The 24,285-nt window shown below is 39.1% G+C and overlaps 1 protein-coding gene across 1 annotated transcript in view; it reads left to right on the top strand.

Moving 5' to 3' along the window:
• Positions 1-5,887: 5,887 nt before the first annotated feature.
• LOC146556997 (general transcription factor IIF subunit 2-like) overlaps positions 5,888-24,285 on the top strand; it is a 65,626-nt gene continuing 47,228 nt past the window's right edge. Inside the window, exons 1-4 of the mRNA XM_085249936.1 lie at positions 5,888-6,035; positions 7,392-7,465; positions 7,706-7,724; positions 8,508-8,652. Of these exons, the coding sequence (XP_085106062.1) occupies positions 5,970-6,035; positions 7,392-7,465; positions 7,706-7,724; positions 8,508-8,652 (304 nt within the window). The 5' untranslated portion in view covers positions 5,888-5,969. The remainder of the gene's footprint in view (positions 6,036-7,391; positions 7,466-7,705; positions 7,725-8,507; positions 8,653-24,285) is intronic.

The raw sequence follows: 24,285 nt of genomic DNA, 5'->3' as shown, positions 1-24,285 counted from the left end.
TAAATCAGTCATAATCCTACACAGTGCCATCCACATTTGTGTTCCTGTTACTGATATTTCTGATGATGGTGTTTATCATGGTGCATTAATGTAAAAATGTATTTGTGCCCTTTCATGAGGGTGACGCATGAATAACACCTGCAGGGCTTTTTTTTGTCAGAGTCGCAGGAAGCCGCTGGAGACGAGAGGTTTGAGGCTCCTAGTCTGTTTTGCCTCCCCTTTCTCAGCTCTCTTTCTCTCTGTGTGTCCAGGTGTGGCTCTCTGTTCGTCTCCTACATGCTGTTTGCTCACCTGCACACCTGTCGCTTGCTCATAAGGGATCACTGATTCATCAGGTCTTTACCTGCTCTGAGATGACTGTTTCTGTGGACTGGCACTATTTAAACATAAACCTGTGATTTTATTCTCCAATTAAGCCCCTGCTGGCCAGGCTGTAAAGATTATAAAGGTGGTAGCAGAAGAAAATACAAAAAAAAACATGTTTACGTCACAGTAGCACAACTCTTATTTTGTATTTTCTTCATCTTGTTCATGTTTAACCATCTTCTCCTCATGTGTCATTGTGTTTGTTTGCTGCTCTCTCTCCCAGTTTCCAGAGTAGAGCTCTGCTCAGCTCGCCACTTATAGACAAAAAAACTACAACTCATAACCAAGGAAACCCTGAAAAAGGCCTTACTCGATCCTTGTTTGTGTATTTTTAATGGGTCTAGCCCACAAAAATAAAGGTTGTTTATTATCCAAACTCAGAGAGCCTGGACTTGGGTACCAATAATTATTATCTATTTATCCTAACAAAGAATTATATTTCCCATTTTTGCAATATAAAAATAAACTTTTAACATGTTTTAATTATTAATACCTAAACTAACAAACAGCTCCTCTATGCTGGGTCTGGTCTGAGTTCTGCCTTTTTGAATTATTATTATTGTTATTTTTATACTAATCTAAACCTACACAACAGGTTTAGATTAGTGAGTGTGTGTATTCACATTTCTATTGTTATAATGATAATAAAATCACTATTATGGTGGTTCAGTCATTAATATCACTAATAACAATAACAAAAAACAAGTGTGTAGAAATGTATATCTATAGTTAAAGTTTCACCAAGTTAAATCTTGCAGAGTATCAGGAGAACTATAGGTCACACTGTCATCCTCTCTCGCCTCCTTTGAAGCACTCAGCCTTCCTGGAGTCTTTGAAACCCTCCATCTGTTCCAAAGACTCCAAACACAAAGCTCAGTTTCACAAAACCTTGAACACCTTTGGAAAAAATAAAGAAAAGAAAAACTTCAACCATGCCGGAACAGTTTTATTTATGCTCAAAACCAAATAAATGTTTCAGATCACACACACAGCCAGTCATATTAAAAACACAGCTGACCAGCGATCGCACACCAGATCAAGTAAGAAGGACGTGCGGCTGTTCCCCGTGGTTGGATTAGACTACTGTGGGGTGGCTGTAGCTCAGGTGGCAGAGCAGGTCAGCCACTAATCAGAAGGTCGGTGGTTCGATCCCAGGCTGCCTCCTGGCTGCATGCCAAATATCCTTGGGCAAGATACTAACCCCATGTTTGCCTACTGGTGGTGGTCAGAGGGCCCGGTGGCGCCAGTGTCCGGCAGCCTCGCCTCTGTCAGTGCGCCCCAGGGCAGCTGTGGCTACAGTGTAGCTTGCCATTGCCAGTGTGTGAATGTGTGTGTGAATGGGTGAATGACTGAATGTAGTGTAAAGCGCTTTGGGGTCCTTAGGGACTAGTAAAGCGCTATACAAATGCAGGCCATTTACCATTTAGACTAAAATGGCAAAAAATATGAAGTAAAACAGAAACAACCCCCCTCCCCAGCTTCCTCTGTCAATACAAAGTGATGAAACATCAGGAAACAGTAAAAGTGGCAACAGAGGATCACCAATGCATGTATATGCCTCATACTATAATTTTCTTTTGAAAGTGACCATGTTTTCTCATAATTATATGAAGGATGACTCAAGTAAACATCATCTTATACAAGAAAAATGTAAAGGACACTTTTATGAAAAAAAACCCAGGTTTTATGTAAAATTGCTGTTCTGGAGCCGGCTCAGCAGCAACAAGTGTGGACAATTTTGAGTTGCTGTGTTTCAGAAATGGCATCTGTGTTGTGGTTTAATTTGGGCCACCTGTTGTTGTCATTACGCATCACAAGTGAATCACTGCGTAAAACGTGCTTTGTAAAAGGTTAAAACAGATCTGCAAATTGTGTCTAAATGCAGCTGAAAACTGTTCGAGGTGATTCATTCAGTGAAGTGGTTTAGGAAAAAACGGTGAAACTCAGCCCACAATCTCAAACGGGGACTGAGAGACATGAAATGTGTTTACGAAAACATTATTACATTAAGACAACATGTATATATACCTGTGACTTCACTGGGTATATTTTGCTTATGTGAATTTGAACCCACTTTCAGCTTCTAGGCATCTTTTCTCTCCCTGTTTGGATTTAAGATTAGGCTTTTTGATAAAGCATTTAGTTGTGGCTGGATCAGGTCACCCTGAATCCTCCCTTAGTTACATTGCAATAGACCTAGGCAGTTGGGGGCTTCCCATGACGAGTGTTTCTTTTTCACTCACTATGCATTTAATCATTAGCTAATTTTAATCACTGGTACTCTTCCACAGCTTGTTTTTGTCCCAGCTTCTTCCCCTTAACCCCGACCGGTCGTGACAAATGGCCGCCCCTCCCTAATTCTGCCAGAGGTTTCTTCCTGTTAAAAGGGAGCTTTTCCTTCCAACTGTCGCCAAATGCTTGCTCATAAGGGGTAATTTGTTGGGTTTTTTCTCTACTTTCTCGGTATTCGTGTAAGGTCTTCCTTTTGAGATTTTGGTCCAGCATGCTTCAAACAGTTTCCTGTTTTCCTGCAACATTCCTGTTCAGAGTGACTGATTGATTGAGATGAGTGTGGAGGACAGTTGAGTACTTGCTGTCATGTTCAAGTAAACAGAGATGACCTAGAAATAGCAAATTGGGTCAAATTGTGTTCAATGTGTTATACACTCAGAGATGCTCTTCTGCCAACTTGGTTGTTGTCCACAAGGCCATTCTCCTGTGACTTCTGACATCACAAAGGCACTTTGGCCCACAGGTTTGTGGCTCACTGGACATTTTTCTCTTTTTTAAACCCCAGAGACAGCTGTGTTGGAAAATCCGAAAAGATCAACAATTTCGATAAAATAGAAGTAAAAAAAACCATATCACGTTCAGTCTCACTTAAATAACCTTTCTGCCCCATTATGATGGTCGGTGTGAACTTTAGCAGTTTGCCTTGACCTAACAATCTTTATGTTGTGCCTATGTGGTTGGCTGATTTGATATTTGTGTTAACGAGCAGTTGAGCAGCAGGAGCATACCTAATGAAGTGTCAGTGTATTGGGAAAGCAAAATAAAGAAACCTAAGGAGCTTGCTGTAGCCAGGCTGATCATAGTGGGAGATAGAGGGCTTCTCCTCTCACCTCCTGCCTGTGACCTGGAAATCAATCTCAGTGCCCACACTGAAGTGTGTCTCAACACTTTAAATGCATTTGGAGAAGAGAGGAGGCTAACCAGAGGATATATAATCGAAGCTGCACAGGTCTATCCTCTACAGCAGTACTTTCAGTTTATACAAAAGATGCTGCAATATACAAACCAGGGTGGAAGGACTCACTAAACAGCTCATCTTTGCATTCATAAATTGTTTTAGTTAATTAAGATGGTCACACTTTCAGCTTTTTAAGTGTTCCTGTGTGTGTGATTAAAAACAAGGATAACATTTATATATATGCCATATTTTGAGTTTAATTAAAAGAGGTTCCAGACAGTCGTGAGCTCAGTTACACCTGAGATATTAAAACATAGCTGCAGTGTTTATTATTACAAAATAATATCAAGCATCACAGTTAACTGACACTGCTTTAAATTGCTGCTGCTCCAAGGCGAGGGCGTCTCATTTCATTAAGCGACCGTCTCTTGTTCAGCTCCTCTATTTCCATCACTGGTGAGAGAGAGTAAGATGCAAGGAGAGGAATCAGGGAAATGAGAAGCTTTCATATCTGAGCACACTGGGCTCAGGTGTAGCTCATGCAGCTAATTGCCCTCCAATCAGCTCCTGCAGGACAAAACAGGGAACAGCACAAAACAACAACACAGACGCCACCTAACCTTTCAAATTGCACATCCTCACTTGGTCTCTTTGTGTCTCTGTGCTTTCCTTTAAAGATGTGAGGAAGACCAATAAAGAGAGAGGAGATGAGACAGCAGACATGTAACAAAAATGAGACATCCTTCCCTTGGAGAATCATTTTTAAGCCTAAGCAAAACAGGTTTTTTTTATAGCTCAACTGCAGTTGTTTTTTATGACCACACAGCTTATCACAGGTGACTCCTCCCTTCATGGTTTGTACATTCCAGCTGTGTTCAACACCTATTTTCACACATCTGTGCAGTATTCATCTTATCGCTTCCTACAGTGGATAGCTTCTTTCACTTCAAGATGCGTTTTTGAGTGACATCGTTCAGCATTGAGCTACTGAGATTAATTTAAGGGTCACAAGCAGGAGGGAGATGAGGAGGTGAAAATTAGATAAAATAATAATAATTAGTTTCATTTTTGAACGATTCCAGGTTTCCTGTTGATCCACATGATGATGGTACCAGTCAGTAAATGGTTTTGAATTAAAACAATTAGATAAATATGGACATTAGGATTAGGATGAATGAAAGTGGGCAATATGATAATTTTATGATCTCCGTACACATGAAACAAGTCATAAAGTGCATTAATACTTAATATAGTTGGTTTTAATGTCCTTTGGTACTGTATTTCTCTTGTTTTTAGACATGTAATGTCCAAAAATGCAGCATTTTAATGCTGAAGACTTGAGGAAATCTTAAACTTAAGGCACAGTAATTTGCAGCGATCATTATTTTCACACCTTTGCAGACTGAGATGTCCGTCAATTTTGTACTTTTCACCAGGTTGTTTATGCTGTGATATAAGAAACTTGGGGGCTTCAGCAGTGTGTCCTTTAAAGCCACCTACAGCGTGCACATATAATGCTTTCATTGCAGCGCTTGACCCTGGACTTTAGTGGCCTGACAATCAGACTCTCTTTGCTCTCTTTGAATGTTGAGAGAGTGATGATTCAGAGGTCTAGACCGTCGTTCAGTCCTTATTTGACCTAAGTATATTTTGCTTGATGCAACCATATGATTACTTGTCCATTATGGCTGAATTATTGTAAAAAAAGTGGACATAATTAGCTGTTGAGCTTCCTTTTAACATTTTAACTTCTTTACTTTTCAATCTAATCTAAATATGCACATACTGAAGGCTTATTTTAGAAGAAATAGTCTAAGACTTGGATGGAGAAGGCTTAAGATCACAACCCTTAATCACTGTCTTGGTCATGGGATGTCATGTAATTTTAATAGGCAGCCTGTAGCTCATAAAATCACAGAAGCCTGTGGCATTTGTCCCCGTCATGTCATTACTTCTCCCCCAGCAGATCCGTGATAAATGAAGTCTTTAAAGAGCAAACAGTCCCACATTAATCAAAATATTGAGAGCTGAAAATCTGTCCACAGAAATGGTCACGCATGAGGACGTTACATAATAAAAATTAAGAGTATTAAGAGAAACTTTTTTTTTAATCTATGTGTGAACCTGCAGATAATGGAGGAAAATAAAGTGGTTTTCTTTTCTCCATGAAAGGATAAGAAGCGAGGTATAATCAGCCTCAGGCTATTTTACATAATAAAGCCAAGACTTAACATTTCTGTGCAAGTATTTTTTTTAAATCATAAAAATCCGTTTTATTTTGAAAGATAGAACAGGAAGTCTTATTTTGAAGCCTCCCTGCCTAATTGGATACTCCTGAGTAAATTGAACGGTCACCAGGCGTCCCTGTTTGTACTTGTTTATTTAGCCAATTCTCGCATTACTGTTTAAAACGATGTCAGAGAAAATGGAGGTTGACCTGACTGGAGTCAAACAAAGTAAAGGCGTGTGGCTTGTGAAGGTTTGTTTACCTGAAAATGATCAAATCACGACGTCATTTCATCTTCACAGACGTTCACAGGTGTTATCAGTTTATTGGTAACACACAGGCACTTCTTTGAAAAGTGATTTTTTTTAAAAAAAATAATTCACCTTACTTAAAGGTGTCGACTTGATCGAAGGATTGAAGCTACAGAACTTTTATTGCGCATTCATGTGGCGTGAGAATAATCGGAAAAACGAGCTTCCGGGTGCGGGTAACTTCACATGAACTTGGAAAAACGTTTTTTGTTGTTGTTGTTGTGTTTTGTTTTTTAAGAAGTGCTCGTACTTATTGTTTTACGCTAGGTGTTTAAGCGGAATATGTTTGTGTGTTTGTGACCAAGAGAAAAAACAACTGAAGCATTGACTTTGTGCATTCACGTGGTATCGTAGTAATGGGGAGGGAAAAGATTAGCCCACTTGGAAGAATCGGAGCAAGATTTTAAGCTGTCCTTTATCAATATCTAAGTCTAATAAATATTTCTTGCAATACAAGAAGTACAAATAATTGTGACTTGAGAAGAAAATAAAGAGAAAAGGAATGCATATGCTTGATATTCAAAATAAATTAGACGATGGCTTTGTGACTTATTCCCTTGGTTATTCATTGTTTAATTCCTTAACGGGTGAGCACTTCTCTCACAGATCATCTGAATATAAAATAAAATTTTAAATGACTGCAAATTTCCAGTAATAAAATAAAACATCTGTTTTCTGTAAATGAATCTTAATCCCAAATAACACATCAAAGACATTTTCTCCCTCAGTCCAGAAAGTTTAAGATGAAAACATTCATAAAAATAAGTATAGAAAATGTAAAGATAATGATGTTATACTCAAGAAGTGGTTTCAGCTTTTCGTCAGGTATCTTGGACTCATACCTCTGGGATTACATCAGAAACTGTGTTGTTTTCCAACTTCAAGGCGGCAGCTAATGGTGCTAGCTCCCAGTGCATGTGATACTTATGATTAGAGCCCTTTGATAAGGGGACTAAACTAGCCATTTGATCATCTATCGATATCTGTATTTAAAACAGCAGCAATGGGAGAAACGTCCTTCAACCATGCTATGACCGCCAATGCATAGTTCACCCTAAAGATGCACATCGGGTGTGTTATTGCATTTAACCAGGACAAAAACAAAGTGACAGCAGATTATTTTAATTCATTTTATTTCCCTATACCTACCACCTATAGATCTCAGTCAGTAGGAAAAATATCAGCATATAAATTGGTCAACTAAAATTCAGGTAAACGCAACAGCCAGAAGAGCAACTCCCCCAAACATGAACGCACTCTTCTTATGATGCCTTTAAACTGGTGCATTTCTCTCCAGGTTCCCAAGTATTTATCTCAGCAGTGGGACAAAGCTGCAGAAAAGGGAGAAGTTGGAAAGATTGCCATTGGAAAGTAAGTACCTCAGTGTGGATGTGTCCATATTAGTTTTTAGTGTTAGTGCTGCAGTGATTAGCTGATTGTTCAGCAGCTGTTTTAAAAAGTATTTTTTTTAACAAAAATGGCAGTTTTTGAATGTTTATATCATCATCATCATAAACTGAATCTTGGCTGTAGCTGTGGGAAAATTTTAATTATTGACTTATTGAGATTAATGAAATGTTAAATTATTCTGTTTTCTCACAATTCCGACAGGAAGCAAGGCAAAACAGAGGTGAGTCAGCTTTGGATGATTTGGTTTGTTGGTTAAATGTTTGAATAAAACACGCTGGTTTTTAACTACAATGAGATGACCTTTAAAGGCCTTTCCGCCTGTTTTCTTCCTGTTTTTTAGATCAGCAGGAATGGCTTGTTTCTAATGATATACACACCTTCATACTAAATCAAGTTAGTTTCATATTTTTGGACATGGGTATCATTTTTAATATTTAACTTGTGTACCAAATATTTGCACTTATCTTGTGAATTAATGACTTAAAGTGCAGACTCTGGTTTAATTTGAGGGTTTTAGGAATTACACCTTGTATAAGAAAAATTAAAAAATATCACAAAGTTGAAAACAGTTTTCTTGTTGGTGTCAAGTGTTTCAGGCTTCAGGTATTTATCGCCTGCAAAAGGTTTGTCAACAAAGTATTAAAAATAAAGGTTTTATTACCAACGTGTAAAATATTGTGTTTAAAATGACTTTAAAAGTTAATGCAATATTGTTGTTGAGTCTGCCCGTCATTTGAGCTGAAACTCGATTGTTTTTTATCTGCTGTGATGGCCTACAGAGCTGGAATGATTAAAATCGTGTCACTGTCCAAATATCCGCAGTCCCACCTATATATTCTATATTTAAAATCAAGATTATATCACAGCTAGCTTTGTGTAATTTTACTCTTTCTTTCTTCTATATTACATCCCATCACTGTCTGCTGCTGCTCTGACCCACCTCCCTCTGATGGATCGATATGATTTCAGTGCATCGTGTTTGACCTCCAGCTTTGTTTCTCAGGTATGTTTCAGCCTCAGTGACGAGCTGATAGCCTTGGATGCTGTGGGGGAGAACGATGCATCACTGGAGGTCCCAAAGGATCATCCCTTCACAATGCACCCAGTGGGTGGACAGACCATGGCAGTCTTCAGCCACAGTAACACAGGTCAGTCTAAACCAGCTGTTCCAGCCCTCGTCTCCGTGCTGCTTTCGTGCCGGATCATGAAGCCATCTGGATCATGTTTGGTAGCTGGCTCGAGGGTTCAAACTGAAATAGATAGACAGTGCATGTGATTCCTGCAGGGTGGTGCATAATAAAGTCGAGAAAGATCGGCTTTGATATAAGAGGGAGAAAATATAAAAGTTCTGTTTTATTTAATAATTAAAGAAACTTTTTTTGGTTTTGCTTTCAATACGACCGAATCCTTCCTGCATATTCAGAGCAACAACTAAACAATCGTGATGCTTTTTTGTTTGCAGTGTTCGTAACAGTGCACATAAGGATTCCTGAATCAGCCTACAAGTGTCTTTCCACTTTTAAGAGGTTATTAAGAGAGAGGTGCAGCAGAGGTGGAACAAACGCGTCTTAATTTTGACCAGGAGATTGACTCTGGGGCCGTTAGACTTCTTTTAAATGAGACCCACTAAGGCCATTTCCAGCTCTGTATTTTTATTCTTGGATTCTATTAAAGTGCTTTGCATAATTCACAGTTTTCAGATTTAACAATGTTATACAAGGCCTTGGTGCAGTCCTGTTTTAGCTCTTGTTTTAAGGAGACCCTTGTTTTTCAGGTAGCTTTCTTTTTATTGGCTGCTACTCACAAGCAGAATTGACTTGGCTGGTGAGTTATTACGCACTCATTAGCTGGTTCCAGCTTCCATGGTCACCGTCCCACTGTCTGTATCCACACTTTTCCTGGGGCTAGTTCATCCTGCCCTCCAGTTCTTCTTACAAAAAGCGTCCCACTGTGCTTTTCATATACCACACCCGGCCACAAGCCAGCGAGCTGTGCTTCTTATGCATTTAAAGTTGGAGAATAGATTGAGATTGTTGAGGCTCAAAGACCTCTAGTCATTTACTTTGCCCAGTAAAACAGAAAGACTTGGCTCCAGGGATCCTGAAGGGAATCAGTTGCTTGAGAGATCGATTAGTCTTTCACTTCAAATCAGGTCAGGGGAACAATTTGCACGTCAGGACCACTTTGGGTCTTCACCAGAGCCTGGCTTTGCAGAGTTAGGCGAGAATGTAATGCGTATGGAGAATTCACAGCAAGCAAGTAGGCATCGTGCGCACTGCCTCCTGTGAGCTGTACCCAGACAGCAGCTTCATCTAAACCTCAGCTAAAGTGAGACCACCTCTGTGCAGACTTGATTTTATCTGTTATCTGTTATCTGGAGTTCATGTGTGACAACAGCTTAAATTAGGTTTAGTTACAAAAACAACTATGTTATGGTTAGGAGAAGTTTAAAATACAATTTTTTTTTTTTACTCTGTTAAAATGTTTAGAAAGCTCAATTTTCAAGGTCAATGGGGCGCAGAGTCGTTTTCTGAGGTAGCGTTGTCTGATTAAGAAAAGAGAAGTTGTTGTATAATCAGAAAAACAGGAAAAATGTGGTTTAGATCCAAGGCAGGCATCAGCATTAGAGTAGCTTCCTTGCACACTTGCAATATATTATGCTAATGCTGTGGAATGAGTTCCAGTCAAAGCAACCATAAAAGCCATTTTCTGGTTCCTCTAATTGTAAAGTATTGATCGATCGGAGAATAGAAAGAGAAAAGTCTTTGAGCTGCCATGTTGACGACTAATATAAGGGGGAAGAAAAGCTGGGAATCTACTCAGGATGTGACATTTAAGTAGCCTTCGAGTCTCTTAGGTTTACTTGCACTGATGGAAAGCTGTTTTTGATATATTCTGCACTGATTGCACTGTAAAATTCATGAGGATACTCGGAGAGCGGCTTCTGATTTGTGGAGGACGTTCGCTGCCAGGCACGATGTGTCATACCCCGTCTGAGCCAAAGGGATTTGTCGGGATTTGCATCAGACCAAGGGCTTAAAAATAGCTGCAACTGTATGGTTTGGTGTCTGGGAGTGTGTGAACCATGAATTACAATAGATTAGAGTGTTAATTTTAAAGGGATAACTTTATTTTAACACTTGAACAAGTCGAGTGAATCAAAAGTAAAGAACAATGAACTGGATTTTAATTAACATTTCTAGGCAATACAAAGGGGAATAACTGAAAGTTAAATTATTAGAAAATGGAAAGAAAAGCTCCCTGACGTGGAATAAAATTTTTTTTTCTCAGTTCAGTGAAAACTTCCATTTAGTGAAAAGGTAAATAAATGGCAGGGGGTGGGGTGCTCAAATCAGCAAAATGTCAAGAGCAATTCTGCAGCTCCCAGGGTGCCGGTGCTCAGTAACAACGAAATAACTGTTTGTGGTGGTGGTGGTGCTTTTTTTTTTTTTGTTTGTTTGTTTTTTTAAACCCCGATAAGGGGGCACGCATTTGGGTGGTGGTGTATTTCGAGCGCTCCCCGGGCGTTACCAGATTAGTTTTGACTGGAGACCAGAAGTCTGTCCAGAGTGGAAGGTGTGAATCCGAATGGAGCAGTGAATACATTTCGCGGGCAGTTTGGAGAGAAAAAGAACATTTTTTTTTTTTTTTTTGTGGGGTTTTTTTTCCCCCAGCAACACGACAGATAAAGCTTTTTTTTTTTTTTTTTTTTTTTTTTTTAAATATTACATTCTACAGCAAAGAAACAGAACAGAAACACCTCACCGCAAGTAAATTTTAACTTAATCTTTGAAGATATTTTCAGAACACTAATTGGAAAAACAAAGTTTTAATGCTTGGTTACTTTAATGTAGGGTTACTGCAGCTCCTGACCCTTTTTCTTTTGGACTTTGAAACCTGAAGTGATACCTGAACATAAATATAACAAAAAAATATTACGGGTGAAAGCCTGAAACTTTTACTGGCTTTTCTCACCATAAAAATGAACCAGGGGACAGATACCTAAAAAATATCTGAGTATTGACTAGATAAAATACAGAGTTGCATATTTGAGTGCACACTAATAAAAAAAGGACAATTTCTGAATGGTTTACAGCTTTATTTATAAAACACACAGCGTACTTTCTTAATCACAAAATTGAAGAAAATATATTGAATTTAACCTTGAGATCCACTTTATAGACAAGCATATTCCCCTGGAGGAGTCTAATAATTCAGGTTAAGATTAAAATGTACTAAGAGGCATTAAAACGCACATATATAACAGTTGTCATATGTACAAATAAATAAATAAAAACCATTAAGCGTAATGAAAAAAGAATTAGTAACTCATTTCATGTGAGTAGCCTTGCAAGGTCTACTTGCCGTGTTCACATACTGCGATTAGGAGCCTGTATTATTGTAGGGTAACAATCCTACAGTAATACAGAGAAAACCCTAACAATTAGATGGCCCTCTCTAGCTACAGTGGGAAAGAAAAACTCCCTTTCAACAGGAAGAAACCTCCAGCAGAACCAGGCTCAGGGGAAGCAGCCATGTATAGAATGGCACAATATTTGGACTTATTTTCAGAAGTTTTATAACTCTTTCCATGGATAAAGACTTACCACATGGTCATTCAACAGAATAATGTAATAAGTAGCTTTTTCAACTATTTATGTCATTAAAAAATTCAGTTTTTACAAGTGGTCCACAGTGTCAAAAGAGAGAGAGAAAAAAGGGTGAATACCATGTGAATTAACAAAAACTATATAGTAGCCTTTAAACTTTTGTTTTATAATTACAGGACAATCTGGGCAATGATGAGATTTACTCGTCCGGCCTGCCTAAGATCAGAATGGGCTGTATGTGGCCCACGATATTTGACATCCCTGATTTGGATGGTCGAGCAGAAAGACCACAATAATCTGAGGTGGAATGACTCCAGAATGAGCTGATGTTGGACTGTGTCACAGAGAAACCAAAGCAGTGCTCCTGCTTTGTGTGACTGACTTGCAAATAGTGACTCAGCCCTGCAGCTTGTATACATGGGTGTCAGTAACAATAGATTTTAAGAGCTGGAGCTGACATGAAGATGGCGGTGTAGCCAAACCATTAGTACCAACACATTCACCGTGTCAAATTTGCAGACATGTTGGTCGTGTATAGTTTGCTGAAAAGGAAGGCAGTGTTCATAGAGTAAATTTACTACACGAGCGGTTCAGTTATAAGAATGGCTCCCACGTAAGCCAGACATGAGCTCATGTGTTTATATTGGTTGATACTAATTTATACTTTAATTAATAGGCTTCAACACCACAAGCACCATTGGGAAATCCAGTCCACGAGTCAAGTTATTTGTGATACTATATTTATGTCTGTCTGTGTAGGGTAAAGGCCTGAATAACAACCAACACAGACATGCTTGTGTGCAGTCTGTTGGCAACAGCAGCCGTTGGTGCTGCGCGGGGACAGAAAGGTGATAAGTTTATTTCAGTTTATAGTTCACCACGAAGAGAAAGAAGTGAAGAAAAACCATTAAAGATCAAGAAAGTTTACATGAGAACTCTGGAAAGTGGATTTTTTAAAATTGTTTTTAACACTCATTAAGCTAGAGGACCAATTACAGCACAGATGCAAATGTTAGTAGCCCTCAGACAAGTTGTTCCAAAAGACTTTAACACTGCCCCCTGGTGTGAGTCTACAGCTATAGCATGTAGAAATGTGAGGATCTAGATATCAAAGTAGCATTGCCACTAATGATGGACACTTTAAAACTTTAAACAGGTTCAAGCCAAAACTTTATTTGTTTTTTTTTTACTGCACGTTGACTTCATTTTTTTAGCCAAAGTATTAAAAAAAGTTAATTAAAGTAAATCCCTGTTGTTCTAAATCTGAACCAGTCTTTCTTTCAATATAGGAAAATTTCACTTTCAATATTTATTTTCCAGTTCACAGAAACGAATCAATTCCCAAATCCTCCACAACTCATGTTTCCAAAAAACAAATATGTCCTCCAGCATTTGAGAGTATTATGCAACCCTTTTAAATGTTTTAATGGGATCCTGTGTGCCCGTGTAGGAAAGAAAATTCAATTTTGGTAAAGAGATAATAGTTTAGGCCATTAGACTGACGGTGATGCAGCTTTTGTAGTTTTGCCTCTGTGCACCGTCGCTGTGGATTTTAAATCGAACAATAAAAATGCGACTGAAGTGCAGACTTTTAGCTTTAATTCAAGGAGTTTAAATAAAGTGATGCATTAACTGTTTGGCAGCATTTTGACAGATAGTCCTCCATTTCTAGCAGCTTGAAAGCAATTTTTACAAAAGGTTTGTTTGTTTTTTAATACTTGCAGTCATTTTTGCCTGAAGTCTAGAACCTCCTTTGAAATGCTGTACCGTGCCTTTTCTCTTTAGTAACTGAAAGACATGCTGTATTAGGTTGAGATCGAGTAACAAACATGTAGTATATGTTTTTGTTTTTTTATCTGTTCGAACAGTTTTGCAGCATTTGACTAAATTATTCACATTCTGGGATCTTTTAGGTGTTTCTGTGCTGCGGAGCTGGCAATTGCACTCAGTCCTTTTAAGAATGCACCTGGTTGTTTATTTGGACACTCCTAAAGTCATTCCTCGGTCTCTAGTTTATTAGGTTATTGGTTTATTTTTGGTTTTTCAGCTTGGAGATAGCTTCCTTCACTTGCATTAGCATCTCTTTGAACCTCGTATTGAGAGTTGCCAGCAAACAGCTACAAAATGCAAGTTTAATATTTAGAATCAACCCCAGATGTTTTTTTAAGCTTAAAAAAGAAATGAGGTACCAAGCCTCACTTGGCCATAAAACTGCCTGTCAGTTGTCCAATGACTTTAGAGCATCTGAAAATAATGACTCTGTATAAAAAGAAAAACTCTTTCTTAAACAGTTAATGCCATACTTTTGTTGAAATCCTTTAAATAAAGCTGAAAGTCTCTACTCAGTCACATCTGTAATATTTAAAATCCACTGTGGTTGTGCACAGAGGCAAAATTGCGAAAAATTGTCATGGTTCAAAACCTTTTGGACCTAATTGTGTTTATGAATATTTGCACTATCCCCAAATCACAGAATAATAATTAATATCGACGTTATCAGCCATCTCTGTCTCAGAAAACTATTACCAAACTGTAATGAAAATTAAAATAAAGCGTTGTCCTTATCGAGGTTTATTCTATCACCGCCTTCACGCACTTTAGATGCACCCACACTTGCATGTGCATGTTAATACCTCCTACATGTGATAATGGATATTTCAGTTTCTCTTTTTCAAGGCTTTTTTCTGTTTGTTCAGTCCTTTATTAAAACCAGAAACAGAAACACTTTAATACGTGCTGAAGTGAAAATTTTCAGCAGAAGTTTAGAGTTGTAATTTTTTTAAATAATTTTTTTTATTTTTTAAAGAGAGAAACATTATTGCGTTAGTCTGCAGCAGCAGAAGCAGCAGTGGGTGGGCACAGGTGTCAGAGGATCACCAGGATTATAATCTTATGTTTGTGAATGTGGAAACGGCACAGGAGGCGTTTAAACCTCTTCATTTTTTTCTAGAAGGTGTTGGTGCTCCAGATGGCTGGCCTGACTGCCAGAGTGCACTGGAAACAAGACGTAGGATAATGTCCTCTGAGATGCGGTGGTGTGTAGTCTCTATTTACCTGACCGGCGCTCAGCTCCACCCCCACTCGCCCACAGGAAAGGTGTACTGTATGACACCGGTCTCCCACTCGCTTCCCCACAGTCTCGCACTCTGAAGCGCACACGTACAATTACACAGCAGCTTTCCAGCCGTAACCGTACCTGCGCACGCACGCACGCCTGCACGGGTTTGATCTGCACTTGCACTCTCGCTCTCACACTTTTTGCCTCACCTACTCAAATGTTAACAGATTCTTGACACCTCGGCCAAAGCAGGTTCAGGCTATATTTTGAAATAATGGATTTTCTGTGTGATACATTTGGGAAATTATATAATCAGCCATTGGCATTTAAATTTCCACTATATTACCTTCTCTTGACTCCTTTTAGAGATCGCAGTGGGTTTGAATCCTAGTTAAACTCAATTTAATCAATGTTTGCAGTCATTGTAGATGTCGCATGTTTATAAATTGACCTTTTTTAAGTACAGTTGGTCTGAACTAACTTAAAGGCAGAGACGATGTCATTAATTATATCATGGCTGCAGTTCTAGTCATCACTACTAAAGTGAATTGTAACTGAATTTTATTTTCAGTTACAGTTTTGGCTTCCAAACATTAATAAATCGAGAGAAACTGACTGTTGTGCTTTGTTTTGAAAAAGTTTTCCTGTTTTGTCTTTGAGCGCATCCTTTTCATTTGCTTTGCTTTCAAATTCTCTTTCTACCAGACTGTCGCATGGTGACTTCAGTTCACATTTTATTATTTATTTTTAATTTGAGTTGTAATTAAGGTTTAAGGAAATATGCTCAATTACAAAGCTATGTTTCATCTCTTTAATGAATCCACTGAGAGTAATTTTGTTTAATAAATACATATCATGTTTTTTTTTTCTTTGGTCATAATCAGTCTTACTGCACAGCTGGATTACTGTCAGACCTACACGTGCTGGTATTATTATCCACAGAATGTCATCAGCTATAGATCCTTATATAGAAAAGTCTTTGATCAGACTCAGCTTTGTATATTTACACATCAAGGGACATGAACTTTTTCCTTACCCTCATTGTACTCAGTAGAATAGACAAACAGAAAATAACAAGTATAGCATATTTATATGTATATTTGTATGTGCATTTGTGCAGAGTGGAGATTGGGATAAATTATGGACTAACTGGTTACTATACATGCATGAGGACTGGACAGTGTAGATATGTATGACAAAGCAGAAGTACAGGATGGTGAAATTGCAAGATTTTAAGAAACTAAATACTAAAATGATACCTTTTAGAGTGAGAAAATATCAGAAGCGGCATTATTACTAGTCTTAATTTAATAACAATTTATTCCCTTAAAATCTTGTGATTCAAGTGTACTTACTATTTGCAATCGAGTTTATTTTATTTGGTTGGTTGATTTGGTTGATTTGATCATTTGTTTAGTTTTCAATAGTTTCGATGTCTGACTGCTCCCTTTAGGGATCATCTCTGTGATATATTATCATTATTAACGCATGACGATGGCCAAAAATCAAACTCCAGTCTTCAAACTGGGAACCCTCACACCTGCTGTATGTGGTCCGGCTCAGTTCATGACACACTAACTCTAAACTTGATTTCCAGTTGTGACTGAAGTGACTATTTATCACTGACAAACATCTATCTAAAAACCTAAAAAAAGCTGTTATTCAGTTGAAGAATTGGAATAACGCTATATAAAACTGTGTGGCAGTGATATGCAAATTACATTGTGACGCAAAAGCGTTTCTTCCATTTAACGTCCCAGAGTTGGCTGGGCCTGCTTGATCCATCTCTGCTTGTAAGGAAATATGTAATTTAGCCAACCACGCAGTGTCTAATCCATATAATCCAAACATTTCAGACTCTGTATAATGCATTCCTCCACCTCTGCTATACAAGTATGCACTGATCCAACAATTGTAAAAGGTTTTTAATTGTGACCATTCATGATTGATACGAGCACAAATGGTGCCTGACATGCCTTTTGTCCTGTAAGGCTGCTAGCTAAATGTTCCTCCATTATTTCCCCTCTCGTTGTTCTGCTTTGTTCCGGCAAAAAGAACCAGGTATTGATTAAGAGGTTGCTAAGCAACAGGCTTAGCTGCCACAGTAGCGTGCAGAAGAGAAAAGAAAAGCCAGATGTAATGTGCTGCTCTGCTACAGTAGAGTCTGTGTGAAGCTTTCACTCCGACTTTGCAGTCCTTGAGTTCTTTGAAACTATTGAAAACCACAGAACAGTCTGTCCTCTTATTATCAGTGTTTACACAGCTACAGGATTCACTTTGAGTTCTTTTATAACTTTGCACACTTGTTGAAACACTCGGGTGTGTAGTCCCTTTTCCTTCTTGTATGTTCTGGTTCGCTTTACAGTCTGTTGAGACTATTAATAATAAAATGTCTTTTCTGAATAGATATTTTATTTTGTAGGATTGACTCTACCGCTCTTGTGCGGTGTAATCGTGCAATTCTGAACCCCGTTAGTGTGTTTGAATACATTTTCTTGTAAAAACATTTTAATGCTAATCTATGCTTTAATGCTCCTAAAACTGATAAAGTTAACTTCTAATAAGCTCACACCTGCATACAACAGTCCTTTACCTGCATTTGTTTATGAAACTAGAGTTGACTCCTCTTGTTTTAAAAAGTTAGAAAATATCTGATCACTTGATTAGATACAGAAAAGTGCAGGTAGCCCAAAGTCAAGAAGATGTGTAGCTCTGAAGGTAACTATTGATCTTTGAGTCCAAACCCTGCACTGCTGACGAGTGAGGAAGTCGATGCAGAGCTTTGCAGATGCTGCTCTTCTTGTGGTTTCCTGCTGTCTCCTGACACTTGAAGGCACCATTAAAAATATGTGGAAGTCAGTAGGGCTGTGCGATATGACCAAAATCTCATATCCCGATATAAGAATTCTATCGTCCCGATAACGATATAAATCACAAAAATGTAACATTTTCTGTGAATCTCGGGCAGCTCGACTTGTGTGAAGTGTTTCCAGCTGCGCGTCCTTTACCCGGAGTCGAGTGTTTTAACCGATGCATGAAACTATACATTTTTAGACATAAGTTGTAACGGCCGCCGTTTTCTTTGTATTTATTACACGGTGTGCTGCGGGGAAAAGCCTGTTCTAACGTTTGAGTCTAAGGTTTATTTTTTAGCACCTGGCGGCTCTTTTTTACTTCTCATCCGTAAATAATCTGCTCTTTCACGTGATTCAGTTTATTTTGAAAAGTCTCAACAGGATCTTGAGCTTTATTGTGAAAGGTTTATGTGGAACATAAACAAGCGGACACGCGAAGGTGTTACCGTCGCTGTTGCTAATGACAACGCGTAAAAACAGGCGCTTGTCGGTCAGCAGTGTGGTTATATTACATATAAGAGAAAGAGAGAACTTTAATAAATTAACATAGCCACTACAGTGACCATCAGAACGACGAATAAATATTGCCATAAACAGTTTACTTTGCGACACCACGAAACAAACGATAGCGTAAAATGAAACGATAGATGTTTTTATATCGTCATCCGAGATATATATATATATATATATATATATATATATATATATATATATATATATATATATATATATATATATATATATATATATATATATATATATATATCGAACAGCCCTAGAAGTCAGAAACATGGGTTTAAAGGTGTTTGCGATGTTAGCTGTCACATAAGTTATTTGCTTTTCAGAATTTTATTTTCAGAATTCTTTCTTATGTTTTCATTCCCTGTTCGTGCATGCTTACTCTTGCTCAGTGGAGAGGACGGTGCACAAATCATTTACCGTTTTGATTTTTCTTTCTTTTTCTTAGTGATTAACTTTTTGAGCTTTGTTGTGTTTTCTCCTTTTTGGTGGTGATAGCAACCTGTCCGTCTCTTTTAGTTTAATTAATAATTAAAACCCTTAATTTATTGCCAGTTTCACCTCCTCCTTGCCTAATTTCCTTTCGACATGGATACGTTTGTTAATTTAAAACATTCCCTAGACTTTTAGGGAAAAGTAACAAATGTACACACTGTGTTGTTTGGTTCTTTGACTTCTGTCTTGCTGGTAGATGAAACTGTGAGTGCTGAATATAGAACTCTTCTATAATCGTGGGCAAGGATAAATTCTGAGATGATCTGTTTAGCAAGTAAACAGTGTTTGATTTTTCACCTGCCATGTGTGTTGCCTGCTGTTTTTGGAGAGAGGAAGTTGAAGATGGAGCTGCCTGGCAGGAGGAAAAGCGGAAAACCTAAGAGGAGGTTCATGGAGCTAATGAAGAAGGACATGCGGAGGGTTGGTGTGACAGAGGAGAATGCTAAGGATGGGATGAGATGAAAGCTGATGATTTGCTCTGGCGACCCTTAAAGGGAGCAGCTGAAAGAAGGCGATCTGTGTGGCCTGCTGTCCACTGTATTAAAATAACAGGTTTAATTTTTATCTGAAAAACTAGTTAATGACAATAAACTCGAGTACCAGTCCAAAGCATCAGCACACCTCCACATTTGCGGATCTCTTTGTTGTGGAGCTGTATATTAACACTTTAGATGAACAGCTTTGTACACTCTCAACCAGGTCATCACCTGGAAAGCTTTACAACAGCCATGAAGGAGTTCTCACATATGCTGAGGACTTATTAGCTGTGTTTCACTCACGCCAGCTCATCCCAAACTCTTAGTTGGTTTCGGTTCCTTTTTTTTTTTTTTTTTTTTTTTTTCGGTTAAAGTGATTTTTTTTTTAGGAGCCAGATCAACTGATGCAGCACTCCACCACAGCCCCTGCAGAGCCCAGAAGTCTGTTTTTAGGCAATGTCCAAACAAATAATAGTCCCCCTAAACACAAAAGTCAATTACGGTGCTACGAAAACACATAGCTTTGTTTGTAGAGACATTGTAACAATGTGTCAATGTCTTTTAGTGTTTAATATTATCCTTACAAAGATTCCACTTACGTTTTATAAAAAGTAATATTTCAGTTCATACAGATATAATCATTCTACCAGACAGGCTGCAGGAGGACATTTAATACACGTGACAGACATGAGTGCCGGTGGCAGCCCTGCCAGTTCTGGTGACTGTCAGTCAAGCTGCACAGGCGCTGGGCTGTGGGCACAGGTCCCAACTTGAGGACGTAGGGCCCTCGTGCTATCTCCATGGAGTCTGTTTCTGACAGTTTGGTCACAAACATGCACATGTGTAGCCCCCTGGAGGTCGTGTCTTCGGGCTCTGACAGTGTTCCTCCTGCTCCTTCTCACACAAAGGAGCAGATGCCAAACGTGCTGCTGGGTTGATGCCCTTCTATGGTCCTGTTCAGCTCTCTCCTCATATTACAGCCTGTCTCCTGTTGTCTCATGGTACCACACTCTTTGAAACTGGGGTACAGAGAAAACCTTATGTCGGCACATATGGGAGTGTTTGTGTTTTTGAAGGAGCTGGAGTAGCTGTGCAGCCTCAATAGGCTGCAGATATCATCTCAGGCTACCAGCAGTAATGAAAAGCAAAACGACAGAAAAATCAGTCTGGAGGAAAAAGGAGAAAGCTATAGTCTGTGGCCACCGCCTGCAAAACAATCAAACCAGGTGAAATGGATTCACAGTGTTTCCTGCCTGGACAGTGATTTCCCTGAAGGTTAACAAACTTTGTTATACCGTAAAGATGGTGTGTTTCCTTTAGTTCAAAGAACAGTACTGTATCAAGCTGTGAAGGCTTCAGACCACAAATGAACGTATTTCTAAAGTCTGTGTGCTTTAGTAATAGATTTATTTATGCTGAAATGATATCAAGTATGTCACAAAGTTTGCTAAACACTGGGAAGAGCTTGAAGCAAAGGAAGCAGTTGCGGTGTATCTGGTTTGTTATATTTTAAGGAGCTTATCTTGAATGTGTCTGTGTTTCGTTGTTGATGAGATGTTATGTCACTGTGTAATTTGTTGTAGTGCGTCATCACAATGCTGAGAACTTTCTGTTGAGAAAGATAACCCAGGAAGAAAAGCAGCTGGCAAAGGTGATTTCAGTGACTTTGAACATGGCACAGGGTGGTGGTTGGTGCCACGCAGGCAGAAACTCCTGATCTGTTGAGATTTTACAAACAACCATCTCTAGAGTTTATACAAAATGGTCTGAAAAAGAGAAAATATCCAGTGAGCTGCAGTTCTCTTGTTGAAAATGAATTGTTAATGCCAGAGGTTAGAGGAGAAGTTGCCAGGCTACTCTGAGCTGATTTGAAGGCTACATGGATTACAGAAGCAGAAGACGGCACAAGGTGCCACTCCTGTGGGCAAGGAACAAGAAACTGAGACTACTGTTTGCATGCACTCACCAGAATTGGACAACAGAAGACAGGAAAAATGTTTCCTGGTCTGATGAGTAGTGTGCTGTGTGAGGGATAGCTTCTTAGCATACTTTGGTACTCTGGTACCAACTGAGCATTGTTTAAACTCAAAGACTCATGTCCATCATTTTATTGCACCTGCTTCCAGCAGAATAACCAGGCATGTCACAGAGCTCCAATCATTTCAAACTGGTAGTCAGATTGTCTCCACTGTCACCAGATCTCAATCCAATAGAGCACATTTAGGATGTGGTATAAAGGGAGATTCACGTCATGGACATAGAGCCGACAACATGTCATGTCAACATGGACCAAAATCTCTGAGGAATGTTTCCAGCACCTTGTTGAATCTGTTTCATGAAGAAAAGGGGGACATACCTAAAATGGTCATCTCAGGCACAGGAGCCTGGCTGTGAGCGCAGGGGTTTCCACCACCTGCTATTCATACCTTCTGTCTGAGAGGGGCAGCCAATCAGAAGAAAGCTGGCTTAAAGGGAGCATAGCTATAAACACGTGTTTTAAATTTTAGGCCACATGTGAACTGAGGGGCTACACAAAATAAGAAGTATCTTTAATTATCAAGAGAACATTTAAAGAGATGAAATATGGAGCTAGAAATGAGCATAAATCATTTTAAGTGCGAGTGCAGATGGATTCTGGGCAATATTTGTCATTGCTCACACCAACCAAGTCATTCTTGGAGGAACGGACGGAGGAAGGCATTTGAAACTGTGTCTGTAATGGCGATCGTTGCTTTAGGTTTTCTAAATGCCTACTACTGTGATTCCTTATGAGAGCATCTATAAAACCAGGGCCTCCTCCCACTCTGCAGCTCCATATTTAAGATGTGACCCTGTGTGTTGGAGTGCGACAGCTTGATAAAGTCACCATCTGTAGTCTGACTTATAAATACTGATTGGCTTGGCTGTTGTTCCGAACAGGAAGCATGCGTTTACAACAACAATATCAGATCTCCGAGAGAGACAAAAGTGGAAATGTGGGCAGCGATTCAGAGGGCTGTGAGCAGGCTAAATATAAAGCAGAAATTGTCCTGTGTTGTTATTTGAAATCCCTGTTGCACAGTAGCATCACGCTCAAAAGTTCTGGAAGCGCGCAGGCTGCTGGTTGGATCCCGGGCAGACTGTCGTAGGTGTTTTATTGAAGGAGTGCCGGGTGGCTTAGCTTTATAGGTTCATTCCACCAGTGTGGTTTATGAATTGCTGAGGCTTTAGAGAGGAATATCTCTTGACTGGATACCTCTTGAAAAAAAGCATGGCTTTGTAGTTAGATGACACTAACAGCCGATGCTTGGTTATATCTGGCTTCATTCAGAAGCGTTCAGCAGGCTTTCCAGTATGAATTATTTGTATTCATCTCCAGCTTTCAGCCATCCTCTCGCCATGCTAGAAGTTGTGCACGAATAGTGGAAAGGCTGGGCCGTTTCCTTGGCTGACGTCAAGGAGCAGTCTTTCTGTGTTTTGTTAGGCGAGTCAAGGCTGCGGTAAGCCAGTGGGGAGGCTTCCCAGCTCCCTCCGCCTGCTTTCACTGGGCTCAAACCTCTTGGGCATCCTTGCAGTCAGGGCTGGTTGAAGCTGTCAGCTCTCTCCTTTTGCACTGCTCTCTCGCAGCGCAGAGCATATCTCTGAAAATATAATGTCACAGGTATTGTTGGAAGTAATTTGTTCGCAAGCTGACATTTGTTTTGCTGTGTTTATGTGTCTGGAGACCCTCACTTTCAGCTTTGTGCTTTTATTTCCTCCTTTGTCTCCCTCCTCTCATTTATTCGGGTCACGTTTGGGCTGGTAGCTGCACATCGGGAGCGTAAGAATCCATTGTTACCAATCAACACATACATTTTAAAAGCTCATGCCACCCCACTGCGTAGGAATGAAAAACATATTTAGTGCCTGCTCAATTGCTTGCAAGTTAAGCAGAATCGTGAAAGCACCGCCTCATTTAAATGCACTCAGTGCCTAGTTTATTAGGTACAAATGGTTCAAACTAATGCATCAGTCCTGCAGTAAATCCCTCTGTGATGAAAGTGTTATATTTCTGTTGAAAGTGTTGTAGATTTGCGTTAACTGAATTAATTTTTTAAATTAAAGAGTGTGGTTTGTGGTGCTCTTTTCAACTTTGTTGAATTATATAGAGAGGTGGTGGTGGGGTTTGCTGTGTTGTTGTTGGGGTTTTTTTTTTTTTTTAGCCTCTGTGATATAAATGGTTTGGACAGTTTCAGCTAAGTGCACTTGGTGATGGCGTGTGCAATTATGCCTAAAGAACAAATGCATTTGGATTATTTATGTGAAAAACATGTTTATATAAATTACATGTAACCAAGAGGAATGGTGTCATATAGCCAAAACAATAGACTGTATTTAAAAGATGGATGTCATCACCATGATATCACCCACTGGTTTGAAAAGTCCTGTTTTCCTTCTAAAAACAGGAATTCTCATATTGTTTTTAGAAGAAGGTGGAGTGCTAAGTTGTCTGCTCACAGTTGCAGGCTTGTTTAGTAGGATGCACCCACTGTGTATGTTAGAGTTGTGGAAATGGGGGATGACTTTGTGGATCGTTAGTGGTCAGTAACTCGCAATTCAAAGCAATTTTTCATCTTATTTTCCGTTGATGGATTAAATTAATATGATTATAATGGTAATAAATTAAATCTGCCTCATTGCAGTTTTCATGTCTCCTTTTCTGCACATAAATGACACAACACAGACCCACAGCCCAGGTGTGTGTGTGTGTGTGTGTGTGTGGCAACATGCAGCCATTATCTGCCATTAT

This window comes from Mchenga conophoros, linkage group LG16, assembly GCF_057382185.1.
Source record: "Mchenga conophoros isolate Kocher_MC1m ecotype Shallow Benthic linkage group LG16, M_conophoros_male_GT1.1, whole genome shotgun sequence".
Taxonomy (NCBI): domain Eukaryota; kingdom Metazoa; phylum Chordata; class Actinopteri; order Cichliformes; family Cichlidae; genus Mchenga; species Mchenga conophoros.
Note: the sequence above shows the minus strand (reverse complement) of the source record. Positions and strands in the feature narration are given on the sequence as shown.